The following is a 20,134-nucleotide window of genomic DNA, read 5'->3' on the forward strand; positions in this document are numbered from 1 at the left end:
TTTCGTGTTAACCGGTTATTCAAATGCGGTATTAATGTTGATATCGCTGTTACCCGCATCTTTCGCTAGCAACACTAGGTTCAAGCTATGCTTAAACCCCAGAAATTTTTTTTTTAGTTTTCGGGTTAGCCGGTAGGGCCAACGTATACGTGGATATGCATGGGTGGCCATCGCACACCATATGGCACTCTGGTTTGGTTTGTGGGGTTTAACGTCCCAAAGCGACTTAGGCTATGAGAGACGCCGTAGTAGAGGACTCCGGAAATTTCGACCACCTGGGGTTTTTTTAACGTGCACTGACATCGCACAGCACACGGGCGAGTTGCTTTTCGCCTCCATGAAAAAGCTGCCGCCGAGGCCGGGATTCGATACCGCGTCCTTGGGAACAGTATTCGAGCGCCGTAACCAACTGGTTTTTAACTAGACATGGCTCACAAGATTAAACCAGTGCAATCTAGCTACAAGCTCAAGAAATCACCCGGCATTCGGTCCCGAGATAGAGCGTTCGCTCTAAAGGCAGATCGCGGGAGGGTTGCACATTTCGATGAATTAGGCAACGTCTGTGCACGGCAGCTGGTCTTTTCCTCACTCTTTGCCGAAGGGATCCTCAGTACGTTGCGATGTTCACGAGGCTGCGGGCTTTCCTTTCGTAAATGCTACTTGCATGAAAGGACTCACACACCAGTAAATACATATATTATGCTGAGGCATGCGAAAGGAAAGAAAAAGTCTCTGCCCGTGCCACAAAGTATAACGGGCTACCGGTAAATACAGTAGCAGTCATTATATACCAGCCTGCTAGTGATGCTAGTTAGTGGTCTAAACCTAAACGAAGTGTAGCTGTAACCTAGCATGCGGCCGATAACGAACAGAGCCACACGGTAGCGGCTAAACTCTACTTGACCTGTGTACACTCGAGCTCTGGATGCTCCTCCAAAACTAAATTCACTCATTGTTCGCACATTTTCTTATCAGGTTGCGTTTCGTGGATGCCGTCAAAACCGTGCGGAACCTGCTCAGTGTATGTACCTACCAACTCGGCCATGTCATGGCCCTATGACGCAACACCTCGCTGGCCATCTGATCTGCGAACAGATTCCAATTGCTGGAGACGTTTACGTCACACCTAGCTCATTACATTACGACCTCTCCCGACCAAAACCATTTTCGAGTCTGGTACCAGTTCTTTTCTCAATATTTTCTTAATTGTCCAGGTGTCAATGCGGACTTCATAAGGTGCCTTCACCTGCACGAGCGCATCGGCCTGCGGGCAGGTCACAATACTCAACCAATGAGGTATTTTCACGACGTGCCAGGTGCCACCCAATTTTTCTTGGAATGTAGCCTTCCATGCTATTACCATAAAACCGCCAATGCAAAAGAAGACTAGCCATGAGGAGATGAAATTATTTTGCCATAGCAATGTCCGGGGAAGGGCCCTTCCACACATTTTTGCTGCATTCTAGGTCTATTCCGCTTGGATAAAAAGTAGCCGCACCGACAGTCACGAGAGGAGGTACTGCCAAAAAATGATGCAGCAATGAATTCCAACTGAAGAAAGTGCAGTACACATTCATCTGTTCCTCGGGTGGTTCGTGTTGTATGTCACCATTTTGTATTCTTGCTCGTCTTTCACCGTTTCATAATCCTGTCTTGGCAGAGCATGATCAACCAAGACCAGTCGCTAAGAGACACTTAGCGCCGACATTCACCTAGCATGGCACAGGCAAGCTATGTGATTTGGACTCTTCACATAGCAGAGCTCACCCTCAGAGGAATCACTACTAAAGGTAACCAAAGAAATGCAATAGCCTTTAAATAGGTTAGCTCTCTCAGAGCTCGTGCAAACAAGCACTCGCCCTGTCACCTCTAATACACATCTTGTATACGAGTTAAAAGCCCAAGTTCCAGCAGTCTCCGTGTGGCATGACAGCATAGAGTGGCAAAGCCAGTGTCAAAGCTTGCAATTTCACCGTTTTTGCTACCACACATAGCTCTGCACAACTCCAAGTCGGGAGCATACCTCTGCAGAGATATGACACAAATGAAAAACTCAGCTTCGAAGAGATGCAGGTGCAAAGAATGAAGAAAACGCAAGCTGCGTCAGTTTCGCCTATTGCCATGCCTTCAACAATGAGCTACCAGAACTAGCCGAAGTGAGACAGTCACTTGTAAGCAATTTTTTTTTCCAGAATCACACGAACAAGCAAAACCCAATAGGCAGAGAAAGACTGCAGGAGATTCAGAGTGCACTTCCTGCCTGCATTTCATTTATTGTAAAAAGTGAGCAAAAAAAAAAAAAAAAAAATGGGAAAATCACTCCAACATATGAATGTAATATTGATACACAGTTGTAAATTGGGGCGGTGTTGAATGCTGGAAGTGTAAAAATGCGTGCTAGAAAAAAAAGTGGGAACTGACCTTGCAGGGGACCGGAGAACATTCTGCAGAAAAAAACAAGTTCTTTTCAACAACACTAAGGCCCTAAGGCAAGAGCACGCTCCCACAAATTTATTATATAGGGAAAGGTGGGGGAAACTGCGTGATCCACGCAATAACAGGACATCACACCCGAATGTGCCACCCCCTTACCGGCACAAGAGGGCATATACGTGGCCGGCCCGATTACAAAAAGAAACAAGTGTAGCCCAAGGCCAGTACATCACGTGATCAGGCTGCAACCCTCTACCGCGGTTTCCAAATTGCTCCCACCAAAATGTCAGCTGCCCAGGGACCTCAGAGTCTGCAAGTGGCCATGGCTCATAGAAGCCAAAATGTTTTAAGTAATACAAGTCTGTGCGTTTTTCCGGCCACAATTTACTCCGACCTCGAGCCAGCCAAACATTACATTAGTCAGGAAAAACTGGTTGCACTGAGGTAGCCTGTTTTCTGGAGACTGCTTTAGCAGCTCATCCAACGTCAAGTTTCCCCAAGGGAGAATTCATTGTGCGACCAATTTCATGAACAGGCCAAGAGGGAATTACAGTGCCTCTTAGCTGTGAACTTACATGGACAATATGGAAGGGAGGATTTCGCAGTGCTGTGGCATACGTCTGACAAGCTGACGAACTGCCAGTCAGAAACAAACAAAAGAAAAAAATAGAAGACAGACTTGGAAAACAAAGTCTCCCTCCCACCCAAACTCTGTATTAACTAGTGCCACCCTGCCACCACTCATTATACATGCAAACCACAAATCAAATCATTATCTTGTGCGTGGTTAATGCAGCTGACTGCAGGTATTCGTTTTGCACATCAGACATTTATATAACGATCATACAGTGAATGCTTAGAGTGCACTGCACTGCCTCAAAAGAAGCCTCGAGCTCAGGCATAAATGCCAGATTCAAAACAAAAAACAAGGGTAAAGTTTGTTGCCATGGTATCAAAGATGAAAACGCAGAGTACGCTGATTTCCCAACTTCTTCTTTTATAGAGGCCAACTCTTGGAGATGGTATCGGCATGCAACAAGGAAGAAAAAAAAAAAGTCCTCTGCACAGTGCTCGACAGTCCCGAATGCGGAGGAGCCTGGGCGCAGGGCTAAGGTCCCTAGCACTGACATCACGGCGGCAAGAACGGACGCAACAGCAAGGGGCATCCCGGTGCCTGCAGCAAACGTTTCACATGGCGAGGTCAGGACGAGTTCTAAAATCACTGATGACAAAATAAAAAAAAAAATAAAATAAAAGGAATTATATGGAGAGGCAAGGGTGAGAGTTGGAGGAGAGCAAATGGTAGTGAGTCTCTTGCCAAAATGAGAAAGGGGGAAAAAAACAAACAAAGGAATAATGAAAAGAGGAACAGGGACGATGAAGCCAGCGGCGAAATCAACCAATTACACAACTCCAACAGGAACGGAGAAAAGGAGTGAAGGAGGTGAAAAAAAAAAAGAAAGGTTAGGAAAATGTAAACAGACAACAGGGGGAGGAGGGGGGCCAGAAATAAACATAGGTCCTTTCTCTCTCTGTCTTCATCAAAGGTGGTGGTGGTGGTGGCGGCGGGGGACGGGCGGTGGTAGCGAAGTCTCACGCGCGCGCCTTTTTCTTGCCACTATCAGAGGACTCTTCATCCGACTCGAGGTCCCGTTTGGCGCCTTTCCCTGATGGTGAGACATCCGGCACAATCGCATCATCTGTGGCAATGGCTGACGAGGAACTGTCGTCTTCCGCTGCTGCCGTGCCGTTGTTTTCCGCTGGTCCGTCCTGGCTGGAACTCTCGTCATTCGTGACCTGCGCCAAGTCTGCACTGGACCGCGAATCGGAAGGGGAGGACAGGGGCGCGTCTTCGGCTGCCCCATTTGAGGCGACGTTGTGATCGTCGTCTGCCGAAGTTGTAGTGGCCGATGGTCCGTTGCCGTTGGAGGCCGGCACTTTGTCCTTGTGCTTGGAGAGGTCGTCTAGGAGCGACGGCTTCAGCTCCCGTGCCACATAATGTGCCCAGAGGACAAGCTCCACCTTGTGCGGTGTCCACGTGCTCTCGGGGTCTGCGCAAAAAGAAAATGCGCGGTTGAACATGGGTTTGGTTCGTGGGGCTTAACGTCCCAAAGAGACTCAGGCTATGAAAGACACCGTAATGGAGGGCTCCTGAAACTTCGACCCCCTGGAGTTCTATAACGTGCACTGACATTGCACAGCACACAAGCGCCTTGCTATTTGCCTCCACCAGAAGTGATTGGATCCTGCATCTTTGTGCACAGTGGTCGAGCATCCTGACCACCATGGCGGGGCAAGCAGTGAAGTCAAACATGCCTTTACCAGATTTACTCGCCTTTCTGCAGTGTTTAACTGTGAGACACGCAAAAATCAAGCATCACAAGAATTGCGGTAGAGCAAACAAGAAGTGAAACTGAGCACTTAAAATGAAAAATGCAAGTATAGTACCGCAACTGAGTCCGAACTGAATTTCACAGGCATATGCAGATGGCTGCCATTAACTTAAAAAGGCAGTAGAATTTGCACATGCAATAGACTGTATAATCCTCTTCCCCTTTGTATAAATCAGCAAAGTTTGCCCTCAAGACCTCTGCTGGGTGTGTTTGCAATGAGGCCTGCCTAGCTCCGTCCCCTTAAACTCATCTTCCCCATGATTCTGCGCCCACCCCAGTTACCCCAACTATCAAAAGAGGGTGCCTGCGTCAAGGGCACTAATGCCAAAGATGATCTGACCACTGCGGCCATTGGAAAACAGGTTTCTGCGTTTTCAGCCTCAGCAACTCGACGCATTCCAATGTTTTAATGTGGCTCCGTTCTTTACTTATGGGATGAGGCTTCATGAGAATGTATTCCGCCAGTCTGTTCTGACCAGCGTCAAGCGCCTTTCCTGCTCCTGCATGGGCAAATATTTGCAATCTTACTGGTGGGTGGGGCAATTCTAGTTCTTCGGCGTGCTTTGTTGCTAGCTGGTGTAGTGTTCCTGTAGCAGCAATAAATTCCTGTGGCGGCAAATGTCACCCTTCCTCAGTTTGCACGGTACAATTCATTGTCACAAAACCAACCACCACTAAAACAGAATGCCAATATTTGCCCAGGAAGGCGACAGAGTGGATCATTTGTTCAGCCCGAGCAAGCCACGCCTCCCACTGATGCAGCGTCACATGAAGGCCTGTCACGTGCTTACACTCGCTCCAGTGCGAATACTGTGGTATGCACAACATCCCCAATGCGGCTGACAATGAGCACATCTGCTGAAATCTATCAGAATAAAATGAACTTGAAAAACTTGATGAATGTAGGTGACCACGCACATTTACCAAATTTTTCATGGTAGTGTAAACTGCACCTTGGTGGCGCAGAGGTACCACTGTTCGAGCAATAGGTATACAGTCGAACCCGGTTATATCGAATTTTGGTAATATCGAACTCGCGGAATATCCCCTTGAAATTCCCATGTAAAAGTATAGGCAAGCCGCGTCATATATCGAACTTGATTCCACTGGTCGTTCGATATATCGAACTCCGCACCACGCACTGGAAAGTGAGCCTTCCCCAAAGACGATCGCATCACCCTTGGCCGCTTGCCGCGTGACGTTATGAGGGGACAGTTCGGTGGCGACTGCTTTGGGCAGCGCCGCGCCCATTCCTCAAAGGCACGCGCATCTACAGTTATTGTTTCCCCGCGCGCCAGTACATGACGTTTACAAGCCATGTGCGTGGGTGTGCCCAGTCTTTTGCCAAGCTATCTATTTCCTTCAGCACGCGCTACGCATGCGCCAAGCCAGCTCAGCCCGTTTTCAGACAGATGTCGGACGCTTTCTCCAGCGTGTGTTGCGAACCCCCTGCGCCCGGCGGCTGACGTGGCTCTCTCTCTCTCTCACTCTTTTCCTTTTTTGCGAGAGTCATTCATTTTTATCGGCGTGCTGTACGCACGGCATAGCGTAAGATATGGCGGCTGTGGACGTTAAGAAGCGGCAGGGCTTTTTTTTTTTTGGCGGGAGTCGTTTATCCTTGCATGTATGAATCAACGAAAGCACACGGTCAGCTGCTGCGATCATGATGCCTGCTCCAAGCGCGGAGTGATAAATCGAACCAGGCTTGTGCAATCAAGCCATCACGGCACTGTGCCAAGTTCGCTCCCCACCCCCGCAGGAGCTATCAAAAGATAAACGCGCCCTGTATCCCTGCGCAGCATCTTGGCACGCTGCCAAGAAATGAGCTGTGGATGAGAGGACCCAAACGGAGTGACGCACCATCGACATGCAAGCGAAAACGCTCGCGATTTCTGATTTCTGCCGCGGCGACACAAAAACTGGCTCGAGCGACGAGAGGGACGCAGTTGCAAGTTTGAAAATTTTCGCTCTGTCGCTGCCGCATCGCATCGTCGCTGAGATCGCTCGTATGTGAGCGAGCTGGCCTTAACGCTTTCTTTTTTTTAAATTCTCGCGTGCAAAAGTGGAGGGTGGGTATATCATGCGAGTGGGTTGATTACGCGACAAATGTGGTATCGTTTTTTCGCATCGTAAGTACCGTCACAAGCCAATTTCTGTATATCGAATTATCAATATATCGAACTATTTCGCGATCCCCTTCGAGTTCGATATATCCGGGTTCGACTGTATACTCTCCTGAGACTAACTTAGTTAAGGTAAACTTTTGGACAATGTGAGACTATTAAAGTCCTTGCACTGCTATTCCAGGTGTCTTAGACTGCACAAGTGAGGCTATAATACTAACCGATGTCCAAAAATGCTGACCACTATCACGTGTCTCTTTTGCAAAAAAGCTAATGATTGGATCATGCTTAAACTTCTTTAACTAACTGACAAGGCACTGAAAATGACATCGTCGAATGACTAGTGCATATTTTGGTACACCCATACCGCACCACTACTGCACACAGCATAAGCACCATGTACCCGCTTATTTAGGCAAGGCGAAGTTCATTAGCAAAACAAAGTCACAATTGCACTAGTGGACCGGAGGGAAATGATAATACCACAAGATGCGCAGAGCACTGACCACTTGTGTTTCTCTGCTCATGGGAGCAACTAGCAGTTTCGCTTTTCACCGAGAAGTGCCAACACTCCTACATTTGCCCGAGAACTAGTAAATCCCAAATTCTACAACACCGCCGACAAGCCCGATCAGGCATTCTACCCTGCCTCTCTCCATCCCACAGCGGTGCCCTAATGAACCCATGCGCACCAACCTTTCTTCGCCAGCTGCTCGGTGCAGGTCTTAATGCGCTCGGCATAGTTGAGGTACTCGGCGAGTGTGTAGTCGGTGGCCTCAACGCCCGGCGTGCTCAGCATACTCTCGTCGGCCATGTAGGGCGCCTGTTCAGGAAAGGCGGCCGCTAAGATGGCCGAAGCCGTGGCCGGCCCGATGCCCTTCAGGTTGGTCAACGCTGTGATGGCCCCCGAGAGGTTGGGCAGCTTGCGGAATGCCTTCTTGCTCGTTGACTTCACCGCCAGCTCTGTGTTAATGCGCACCAGGTCCAGCAATTGTGGCCGGTACTTGCCTCTCTGCGCACGGAGGAACACGGGAGAGGGAAATAAATGGCGCTGACCTCAAGATGTCTTTGTCATACTCTGCTTTCTTACAAAGTCTCCTGAAATTTCACTTGCAGTAATACTCTAATGCAAAAAGCCCATAGATGTGGTCCTTACGAGTATGTGAATCAAATTTGAAAGCTATGTGTGCAGCACATAATTTACAAATAATTAAACAAAATGTGCTCCTGGCAACCGCTCACAAGCGGTGATACATCCCCATGCTCAACGCGTGTGAACCTCCCACGTGATGTCGCATGGATTTGCTGGTAGCACCCGCTCTTTATACACTCCCACACAGGCAGGAAGGACGCGGAGCGACGGGGAGCCATCACGACTTGTTTACTTTTTTCTTGCACAAACAGTACAAACAGCATCCGCTACATGTTGCGAGAAAGTTCAGTGCCAACGCTACCTCCTTGAAGTAAAATTGCTTCAATGAAACATTCTCGGTGTGGCTACGACTTGGATAACCTGCCTCACTTTTGGTGGCCTCATTTATTGTAGCTTAATTACTTTAATATTCTACTTAGGACTGCTATTTATAACTCGATTTACTTCATGCAATATTTGAAAGTAAGGTTCGCTTCCTTGATTGCCAAGCTTGAACAACTCATATACCGTATACACGCGTGTAATGGCCACACGCATGTAATGGCCGCACCCCGAACTTTAGAAAGAAAATTGGGGGAAAAAAAAACTTTTAAAAAATTTCCCGAGTAAAAGCCGCACCATGAGTTTCAGGAAGTTGGGCAGTGCAGTCTACTGTGCGGTGCAAGAAATACGGAACGTTTAGTGGTTACTGCCGCCAGGTGAGGCCCAAAAATCAAGTGAAAGCCAAAATGAAGCGCAAGGTTAGAAGTAGAATTGCCAATAAGAATTAAGAACAAAATATTTGAGAAACAAAAAAGTCGAGCATGGGGGCAGCGGCCACCACCTCCGTTAGAAAGGGGGCGCTCCTAGCCGCAGCGATGCCCGCCCGTTACAAAGGGTGAGGCCAGCAAATCCAATCCAACCCAATCCAAGTCTGTTCGCTCCTCCGTTTTACAGCCATTTTCTCGATCGCCCGAAGCATATCACGTGCGATCTCGCAATCTGAACGCATCGCTGCCCTGATTTGTTCTGCGCTCGTGAGCTGAAGATTTTCTTTTTCCTCGATGGAAAAGTACGCTAGTTATACCGCTCACTTTAAGCTGAAAGTGATTCACTATGCGAAAGAAGAAGGAAAAAGAGCGGCTGGACGAAAGTTCGCTGTATGTAGATCTGGGACAAGGACGAGCCTGAAGTCCCAATGAGTTCGGAGGAGGAGGAGGACGACGACGAGGAGTGATGTTTTGGACACGGGACGAGCTTGAAATCCCGACGAGAGAAGGACGAGGAGTTCTTTGACAATAATAAAGGCAGGTACCACCGCAAATAATTTTTTCCGCTGTCTTTTTTCTCATGTAATCACCGCACCCCCTGATTTTCACCCCAATCTCCGAAAAAAAAAAAAAAAAAAAGTGCGACCATTACACGCGTGTATACGGTATTTGCTTTCTCATTACCATTGATTCCGACGTGGCTTGGAACCCAGCAGAATAGCGTGACCTGTCTTTGCATTGCGGCTTTTGTTCTGCTGCATATGGTGTCACTAATCAATGGCGTTAACTGAATCATTACTAGAATGATTTTTGCCAATGGCTACAGCTAGAGACTGCATAACATACAACGACAGTAGACGCACAACAGTGAGGCAGCATTACTTCTCCAGTTATGTTGGCCTACAGCACCTGATTTTGAGTTGTCCATGTAAACTGTGTAGTACCTTTTTTTTTAGCATATGACATATTCTTGGTAAGGCTGTGCTATGGCAGCAGTAGATCCTACCTTGCAGCAATATCTGAGAATGTATCCAGTACTCCCAAGTTGGCATTTATCCTCGAAGCGGAGTAGCGAATGCCTGATTGATTTTGGTTTATTGTGGAACAGTGTTTTAGAGGTGCATTTGATAACTATGGGGTAGCACACATTTTGGTAGGGGCAATATTTTCAGCACACATAAGTGAGTAGGCATGGATCTCTCATATTTAAAAGAATGGTCCATTTGTTACTGTACAGAAGCTATTTGTAGGAAACGTTCTGAAACCCACTGCTGAGAGAGAGACGAACCCTGACTATGCACTGGGCCCATTTACTTCATGTAAAATGGCCTTACAGACCCATTATCAAGATGAGAGCATACAACAGTGATAAATATGTCACGGGTTGACCTATAGGGGCCTTTTTTTTTGTGAGAACACTCTGAAGGAGCCAAAAGACTGCGAGGCTTTCTTTTTAAGGGTGTTCATGTGAGACAAACAGTTTATGCGTATTGTACGATACTTCTCGGACCTCTCAGTCCTAGTACCAACATACAGTTTTTGAAAATAATGAGAAACACAATTATAAAACAAAAAATCTAGAAAACCAAAGGATAAATTGAGGGATACAGTCGCAAGACGCTTGTTGTGCTTGTTGAATAAAAATAGTGACTGAGAGTGATAATTTTGATGCAATTATTTGTCTGAAGTGACCAAAAGCAAACTTCAAGCTTTTTTTTTTCTGCACACACAAGGTAAATAATGGTAGGCGTGCAACATGTCATAACCCGCACACAAGGCTGCCATTCAAATTACTAGTACTAATGAGCAAAATTGCTTTGCACCGAAATAAAATTCTATCAGAAATTTGGCACAAACAATGTGATACCAAGTGAACCTTCAGGAGAATGCCCAGAAGTCTGAAAAACTGTTGTGTGTGCCGACATTGTGAAGCACAGAGACATTTTCGCACTTTGCCCCCACCAAAACTTGACTGCCGAGGCAAGGATGAAACTCGTAACGACGCGGTTACCAGCCGAACATCAAAGCCACTAAGACAATGCTGTGGCTAGCACTGCAAAAGGAAACCGCGCGGTCATTCCACTCACCATTAGTTTCCACTTCATTATTTTAACAAGCTCTTCGTGAACTAAATGCTTGTCCTTGCGGGACTGTATGACCTTGGGAAGCTGCTCCTGGTACCTGCAAACAAGAAGACAGCAGCAATGAATAAAGCATCCTTGCCAACAAAAACCTCCAACCCAACCCATATCCTTTCATACCAATGGTTAGGTATCTGGCTATTTGAAAACACTTGGCAGAAGGCAACCGGTAACGATTACACAAGGCACTAGTCATGACTAGCAGAGGCTGGGCAGTGATTTGAACCAGTTGTTTCATAAATAATAGGATGCAAGAGCAAAGAATGAGGAGAGAAAGGGCAAAACACACTAAACGTAGCGGCATAAACACAGCAGATATTACAAATCCTTAAACTTGCAAAACACTGACTAGCATATCAGCACCCCCCCCCCCCCCCACACACACACACACACAACTGATAAAATATTATGCACCCTGCATTAACTAGACACAACAGCTGCAGTCATGTCTTTGTGAATGTTGCTATAACATTCCTACCCTGCAACAACCCGAGGACTGAGTTCACAAGAAACTCACTTGAATATTTGAAAACGGCCTTTGCCAAAGGAATATAAGTCTGTCAAGTTCAGTAATTGTGCAGCAGTAGAACATAGTATCAATTCACATGAAATAGGCCTGACTTAAGTGGGCAGCAGCATATGCTCTATCTTAGATATGTGCTCTACCTGTATTGCTGCTGTTCTTGCTTAGACAGCATACCAATGCCACATCGCTGGAATAAGCGGTCGTCCTTGCCATTCTGGTGTTCGCCAAAGGCGCTTAGGCAGCACTTTGTGGCAATGCCAACATCTGCAGAGTCCTCACTAGTCCTTACTTCAAACACGCCCAGTGGTTAAGGACGGCAATCATCGGTCCCACCGAGCAAGTGATGGTGCCCCCTCTCACGTTTTCCACATCGGACAAAACATTGCCATTCCAGCTAGAATGGACAGCGGGCTACAATTTCACTAAGCACACATATATAAACATGCAGGCATGTGAAGAAGTGGGAGAAAAGTTGCAGGCGGCTATTTCTGGAGCTAAAATGCCTCTCTAACAGACTGGACCGCCTCGACACAGTGAGGCATCAGATGGGGAATATGCAAAGTATGAAGCTAGTGCAGAAATTGTTCTTTATTAGTAAAAAAAAGCATGAAATGAGAGTTTGGAATAAAAAAAAAAAAACAATTCCGTCTTTGTGGCTGTACTAACTATAGTGGCAACCCATAAACTGAACTTCAGTTCAAAATTGCTCCTGAGACAAAAGCAGTTTTATGCATAATGACACCAAACCAAACTAACTGAATCCTAGCTAGCCCTCAATTGCAACTACCCTCAAATTCTGAGGAATAGAATAAATATTTCCACAAGACAACTTAAAACAGCAATGCTGGGCGCTGTGTAGAAAGCACCAAGAAAGCTGCAACCTTGCTTTGTTTTTTACCAGTGTATTCGTTGGAGGGCACAAAACATCTTCCATTTGCATACATTTTCAATTTTAGCTTCTAACACATCACCAACGCCCAAATTTAAGAAGAAGCAATGATCCATGACATTATGAGTACTCGACTTTTAAAAAGCAATGATCTACGATGGGTATCAAACAGTTTTCTTGCGTTATCGCTTGCCCCGTTCACTTACTAAATATGTATTTGATGATCAACACAAAGGCTACGAAAGCCAGCAAGGAGATCAGCACACAAGGGAAAAGGTACTGCTTGTAAAAGCAATCGCAAACTGTTACACGAAATCAGTTGGAAGTTAGATAACGCCCACCGAGACAAAACTGCACTGGCGTAAGAGCCAAAACAAGCTGCGATGGCCTCGACCTTACTATCACCCTTCCTTTCGAAAAATGGAGAAAGAAAGAGTAACGATAATGCAAGCTGAGTTATGCCTTGTTATCACTGCTACAGTGGCAGCGCTGGCAGTGTGTCAAGAGTGCTTACCCACAGCCTGTAAACATACAGAGCTTCTTAGAAGGTAGTAACGCTCAACATCTTAGCTGTCTGCTTGACCTCCCTTCACAACCAAAAGCCAGCACTCGCCTAAAAAGCTCCCACAAGGAGGCACAGGATACCAGTAAGTTTTGTGCAAAGGGCAAATTAAATTGTTAAAGAATTATCACCTGGTTCAGGATCATCAATGAGGGTGCTAAATAAGCATTAACCATGGCTCCAGCCATGCCATTTCAATGCAAGTATCAGCAGCAATTGGGGGTTTACGGTGTTCTTAAAGAACTAAGATGCCAAAGGCAGCTATGCATTAGTAGGCAAATGTAATTGCTGAACAGTTTTGCTAGTTTGAATTTTCACAGCACCACTATTGCCACGTGGAATCAGCAATGTTGCACTGTTCAGGTGCTCAGAAATTTAGTATCAGTGAAGGCAGGGACCTACAAATCTCTCCTCATGTTTGCATAATTCCTATGTTAATTTCTCTGCTTCCAAGCAAAATTTATGCTTTGTGCATCTGTGCTTCAGCAGCCTACTCTGTACTAATTTCATGAAAGCTGCTTTCCACATTATGATGTATGATGTTTCACATTCATCATAACCAAGGAGGGTTAAGAAAATACTTTTAAACCTCCTTGACTGCGATATTATTGTGCTTTCACTTAAAATGTCGTATAACACTTACTTGAGTGCAATATGGAAAAACTTCATGGTGACTGCACAGGCAAAAGAGCAACTCCACTTAATTTTAGCCTTAAGTAAAAACTAACTGAACCCATGACTATCTGTGTACACTGGTGTCTGGCAGCGAAAGATGCATTTATTGTCAAATAAAATGGAGGTCTGTGTACAAAGCAACTGCTTTGATACTACTGAAGATCGTCTGCAAAGATTGCCGGCAGCGGTGATCCCTAGACTGAAATTTTTTAGACACCTTTGCTAGTTCTCTGTTTTTCAGTTTCAAATAAAATACTCCCCCCCCTGTGTCATCAGACTGCAGAGATATTTATGCAAGACAGATCTAATCTCTCATCTGCAACCATTTAACTGCGAAAACCCAGCTTTGACCAAACACGCACTGCCAGCCGCCAGCCTAGTATCGAGCAGCGATTTGATATACCTCATATCGAAAGATCCCTAAATGCTTATTTCGACTCTTGACAAATAGTGACCTTTACCTTGTCTTCGTTTGTGCCGGCTCATATAACAACCACTAATGGTGAACAGACTATTTACTAGGCCGATGGCCACCCTCCACATCACCAAGCATACAAGTAACCTCTCTGCTATTTTCAGTGTTTAGCGTGAACAGTATTGATGAATCTCAATAGAATTTGTACGCCAGAGAACAGGTACATAAGCTGTGGAAAGGTAGCGCTACATGTCATTCATAAAAACGTCACATTGCACAACGGCCCATCTGCCTGCACAGTTCTACAGTTGGTTTGTGGGGTTTAACGTCCCAAAGCAACTCAGGCTATGAGAGACGCCGTAGTGGAGGACTCCGGAAATTTCGACCACCTGGGGTTCTTTAACGTGCACTGACATCGCACAGCACACGGGCACCTTGCTTTTCGCCTCCATCGAAAAGCGGCCGCCGAGGCCGGGATTCGATCCCGCGTCCTTGGGAACAGTAGTCGAGTGCCGTAACCACTGCGCCACCCCGGCGGGGTCAGTTCCACAGTTGTAGCCCTAGCTGTAACCACAGCCCTTTGGAATAAAACAAATTCTGAGCATACGGAATCAACTTACCAAGTAGCAATGGTCATAAATAGTGTTAAAAAGTTGATAAGAAAGTTACAGCAATATTATTCTAATATAGAGAATTCAAATAATATTAATCATTAGCTTAACACTAAAACTAAGCATGGCGCTAATGCTCTATAAGATATGACGTTACAAAGCGACATGTAATGTCAAACAGCAGACAATGTTTAACACTGTGAAATTGAACACTGTTCTGCTACTGTGCCCTGAATGTTATAGTGCTTATATCGTAACTGCAAAACATTACAAATCTATTTCAAGCACTGTGTTCCCAGACTATTCTGTTTTGGTAAAGATGTGCTTAAGTGGTAGCACTTTGCAATAAATCTCTCAGATTTTGTGGCTTACACAGACTAATCACATACACAGACCCATTATTTGTTGCAATTCCCCGGTTGTTACCTTTTCTAACATCAACCCTCATGGGACACCCTTCAATAATGACAATAATAACTGTCTCCATGCCATAGTATCCGTACATAGGTGAGCGAGTAGGACATATTGGTTTCCATGCAATGTAGAACTGGAGTGCTGCCATCATTTCCGGTCCTGCCGAAGTTCTGGTCAAAGTTGTGAACTACCAATCGCTGCAACTACCGAAGCTTTTGGATCATACCAGTCGCGAAACTCCCCTTCAAAAAGTGAGCGGATTTTGTATGCATTTTTCGGGTGTCTATGAATTGTCGCGCCATCTGGAAGCGCTCAATACAAGCTCTTTGCTATTGCCGCCATCAACATCAATAGAAGTAAGATCAGTTGCCAAACTATCCGGTTCTGCATGCTGCTGAATCGGTGCCTTAATTTTAACGCAAGGTAGCGTAGCCGTCGAAACGCAAGAAGACGCCGCTGGACCGGCCACCCGGCTGAGCATGTAGCGTTCGGGAATGTTAAATTAACTGGCGTCCCAAATACCGCGCTTGCCATTATTTACGCTAAAGAAAAAAGTCAAGTCTGAACCCCGTGTGGCGTGCATGCTACAAAACTCTGCTGAAGCAGAGCTAATATTCTAGAGCAGAGCTGTACAGGTGATCGCTGCTCAGCGAACGCTGGCTGACATGGGTGGCGGTTATCTTTTGAATGTAACTTGGTTGTACGAGCTTCGTCCCCGAAGTGGCATATATGAGACATCTACACTAAAGGCGGAGGTCAGATTATCGCAAGACTCATCGTAAGGTCACTAATAAGCTTAGGTCAGTGCAAAGGTCTGGCATGTGCTTCTGCTGTTCCTGTGCCACCGCATATGTGCTTAATGACCAATTAGCAAGATCTTCACAGCACAAAGGACCGCAATTGCGGCAGTCTAAAGTTGACCACGAGTAACTAAGCTGTGGTGTGGTTTTCCGGAATAAGCGGATTATGCGCACAGCAATAATTTCGTCAATGAGCATATGTAGTTACTGTTATCCGTGCGCCACGCGCAACCTAAGCCGCGAAGGCAGCAAACTCCTTCAGCTTTGTGAGTTGTCCGTTCCTCTCTTCCCGCAAGTAAAGAGGGAGTGTAGAGAGGAGCTCCGGCGCAAACACCCCGAGACAATAAAGTTTACTCTTTTTTGGGATTCAGTACTCTCGGTTTATCGTCCCTGGCCAGCGCCAGCATCGCAAGTATTTATTTTGTGATCATTCGCGCAGTGTGTTAAATGCCTCACGGTTTTGTTGCTCCTGTAACCGCTCGCCCAGCCCGGCACGCAGCTCGTCGGCTTGACCATTATAAACTCTGTATGCAAGCATAGGCAGCACAAACAACGATCACTACAGCAACCATGTTGCCAGTGCACTGCACTCTATGCTGCGCGACTGTACGAGTTCAGCCACCGATCGGACCGGCTGGATCCTGGTTCGACTGCAGCGCCACCCAAAGCAGCCAGTGACGGCAATGTCGCGAAACAGCTCCCAGTTTGGCAACTGACCTATTTCTATTAACGTTGGCTGCCACTGCCTTTTGAAAATCACATTTTTCTCTCCTCTTTTCCATCTTAACCAAATATAGGGCTGTTATCCTAATAACTTTTGCTGCTGCAAGTCTTCAACTAATTTTATTTTCCATTATGGTCGTGCATTTATTAACAATCAGACAGTTTGGAATTTAACGCAGTTTCCTTTAATGGCCGCAGGTGCCGCCACCATTTGTAACCACCCGAATTTTGACCAATCAAAAAAGCAGTTTTTTTTATACATGGGCCCTATGGGAACTTTCGCAACTGGTAGTATTGAGGAGCGCTGGCAACTACATGCTCTTGTAAGTTTACTTTCCAAGTTTAGATGAAGTTAAATGTTTTATATTGTTGAAATGTTGAACTGCAGTTAGCAAAGGGTAATTATAACAAAATATTACAAAAAAATCAAGGCCAATAATTAACACCTGCAAAAATAAAAAAATACTAACATGCACTGTTGGCAGTTTAGCATGAAAGAGGGAGAGAGTTTGGCAAAGTGTTCAGAAGTCTTTAGTTGGTTTGGTTTTGGAGGAAAGGGAAGGTTCCGTATCTGTCTCGCTTCACAGTGGACACTGCACACGATTGGAGGTACGTATGTCATTATTTTGAAATCCCTACACTAAACAAGCCTTCAACTTCTGACTGGGAAGCGAAATGGTATGAAAGCCCCTTGAACACTGAATAAAGAATGGTTGCGTCACAATTTTGATATGAAATAATGTTATACTTTGTTGCCACCTCCTGTACACATGCCAATCGATCATAAGGCAGGTAAGGATTTTGCCTTAAAAAGCAAAATCATAATGTCCACGCTACCTGGGTTCACTGTTACACTACAAGGCAAAAACAAATACAGTCAATTACTGATAATCTCAACTTGAATTGAAGTGGGAATTTGCTTCAGTTATGGGGGCCCTATAAAACCAATATTTTGATGTGTCAGTTTATATATACTGCTGCTAAAAACAATTGTTTCACAATACGCCGAACAGACCTGCAACTTACTTATTCACACAAGTGATCCAAACTCCTGAAGCCATGTTCTGCTTCATTTTCGCAATTGGAAAGTTAGCGTTTCACAAGCAGGTTCGATTTCATTTGCAACCGTTAAGCAATAAAAGCAGCGCCAGCATCGATTGTTTTCATACTTGCACGACTGTGATGATGACCGAAGGCGCATGATTGCGAGATTATTTAAAAAAAAAAAAGAACAAAAAAATAATCTGTAGGCTTAACAAGACCGAATGCCTTTTCTCTTTTCATCACGGGACTGCGGTCAACGCGCTCAAATTCACCGGATGGTCAGCAATTCTGTTTTTGCGCTCCGTCCAAAAGAAAAAAAAAAAAAAGCCCGCGATGACGACGAGTGGACAGGAATGAACGAGATTAAGAGGTGTACTACCGAAAGAGTGGAAAAAGTGACGCAAAAGCCAAGCAGAAGGAGAGCGCTCGCACAGACCGGCGGCGGATCGCTTTTTATCCCCGAGCCGGCGAGCGGCCGCTCAAAGTGAACGGCGCCAGCAAAAACATCAGGAAAAAAAAAAAAAAAAGAAGGAAAACCTCGCCCACCACACCACATCGAACCTAGCAGCGGGAGCAGCAGCTCGGCGCAACGGCGGCAGCAGCACTGAAGCGAAATCTCCCCACCGCCGCGGCGCTTCAGCTGCGCCGGATGTTAAAAAGGAAAATATATATATATTTTTTTTTCCTTTTACAAGGGAGAGAGAACAGCACAAACATAAAAGAAACCCCATCGAGCGAAAAGTTCCCCTCCGGGCAGCAGCAGCGAGCCGGCGCGGCCCAGCCTCCGTTCTCGGAGGCCAGGCGGCGCTCGCCGCACCAGCAGCGGTCGTCGCTCGTTCTCTTTCCAGCAACGTGTTTTTCGCCTTCAACCGTGCGCCCATTTTTCTGTTGCTGCATTCCCTTCTTTCTTTCCCCTTCTCTCTTTCGCCACGGTCAGCGCACGCGGCTGCCGGCGACCCCTCGCACACGGCGCCGCTATCGCGCACACGTCCTCCGCACGAGCAGCAAACGCCGTCGAGCTCCCCAGTGCCAGCAAGCGGCTGCACCGAGAACGTTCCGAGCCAGCAGCAGAAACGACGGGCGAGAGATAGAATGAGAAAGAGGAAAGGCTCTGCGCTCTTTTCGTGACGCCAGCACACGCTTTTCAATGCGTTCGCTTGCCCCTCGTTTGCTTTTTACGTCCCGGCGGGGAAGCTCTCCTCCCCTTCGTGCTGGGTTTCCCCCACCCTCCATTCTCTTTCCTCTCATCGCTCTTTCCCTGCGGCGCCGTGAACCCAGATAGGCCTAGCCGGAATCGATGTGCCGTGCAGCACAGGCAGCAGCAGCAGCAGCAGGCCGTGCCGTTTCCTTCCCCTCCTCCTCTTCCCTCGTCACCTCAACGCCCCGCATACAGCCACCCACGTCTTCTCCCTCCCCACCCAGTGCGCGCCCGACCGCTGCCAGGCCAACGAGAAAACAAGTAAATAGGGAAGAAAAAGGTCAGGAAATAAAACGCGGGATTGCGCCCCAAAACAAAAGCGGGCCGAGGGCAATTCGGAAGCGATTGGTGTCCCGGGTGGAAAGGAAGTGTCGACGACGACACGCACAACGTCGAAGAGCGCGAGGGGGAAGACGAAGGAAGAGGGGGGAGGCAATCCGTCCGCCGCACTCGAACAAAACAAAACGCGCACATCACGAAAAAAACGGAGCGCGGCGGTGTTGGGCAAGAGGCTGTTCGCCGCACGCGACGACGGGGCAGCAGAGACGGTTTCGCGCGAGCAGTGGGTTCGGAACGGCTTCGCTCGCTCGGCCGATCCGCCCGCTGTCAAAAGCCGCGGCGGTCCGGCCGTGTGCGTGCGTGCGAGATCGCGACGCCGGCGGCGTTCGCTCGTTCGCTACGGCAGAAGTGACTGCGTCGGTGGGGGGACACGGGACACGTACGCTCGGGATTAAAACACTGCTCGACACGGCAAAAGAAGCGTCGAACTCAGCGCGCTTCGACAATGCGTTCGCCGCTGTTTTCGCTCGCTTTCAGCGGCAGCGCGACAGGGGCCTCACGGCCTTGGTTGAGGCTGGCCCCGGCTAGCTTTTTCTGCTCCATCGCGACAAGGGAGGAAAGAAAAGTTTTTTTCCACTTACCAGGCGTCGAGCTTGATGAGTTCCTCGGGGCCTCCCTTCTTGGTACGCAGCGCGGCCTTCTGTTTAAGCACTTCTTTGTACAGGGACAAGACATAACTCCACTGGCTCGGCGTCGCCTTTGTGAAGAAAGTTAAAGTCGTGTCGCTCGGTTCGGCCATGGTGTGTAGCTTGAACACGTACACTTCTATGTGACTTGGCTGCGGCCTTTCCGGGAACAATGAGGCAGGCGGCGCGAGGTTTTCTAGGCCCAACAACAGATGGCGGCACCGTACTTTTGGGTTTGTTCCATTGGCCGCGCACGAGTATCGCGTCGCATTGCCAAGAGGTGTCTGCAAGCGCTGCCTGTAGTCTCAAAATTTGACGTC

General features: G+C 47.1%; 1 protein-coding gene across 1 annotated transcript; it reads right to left on the reverse strand.

The window, feature by feature from the left end:
- Positions 1-2,219: 2,219 nt before the first annotated feature.
- Positions 2,220-20,098, reverse strand: Amun (protein amun). Its single transcript, XM_084603701.1, has 4 exons — positions 19,770-20,098; positions 10,939-11,032; positions 7,646-7,961; positions 2,220-4,484 (listed from the first exon to the last, which is right to left on the reverse strand). Exons 1-4 carry the CDS (start codon positions 19,925-19,927, stop codon positions 4,027-4,029), a joined length of 1,026 nt encoding a protein of 341 aa, XP_084459827.1. The 5' UTR covers positions 19,928-20,098; the 3' UTR covers positions 2,220-4,026.
- Positions 20,099-20,134: the final 36 nt, after the last annotated feature.

The sequence above is a fragment of the Amblyomma maculatum genome, chromosome 5 (assembly GCF_055883805.1).
Source record: "Amblyomma maculatum isolate TAMU_Amacu chromosome 5, ASM5588380v1, whole genome shotgun sequence".
NCBI classification, from domain to species: Eukaryota; Metazoa; Arthropoda; class Arachnida; order Ixodida; family Ixodidae; genus Amblyomma; species Amblyomma maculatum.

Excerpts from the sequence above, each read along its gene's own strand:
- Amun (XM_084603701.1), bottom strand. The coding sequence starts at position 19,927 with ATGGCCGAACCGAGCGACACGACTTTAACTTTCTTCACAAAGGCGACG. Across the intron at positions 11,033-19,769 it reads CTCATCAAGCTCGACGCCTG|GTACCAGGAGCAGCTTCCCA; the intron begins GTAAGTGGAAAA and ends TCTTGTTTGCAG. Across the intron at positions 7,962-10,938 it reads TAATGAAGTGGAAACTAATG|AGAGGCAAGTACCGGCCACA; the intron begins GTGAGTGGAATG and ends CTCCGTGCGCAG.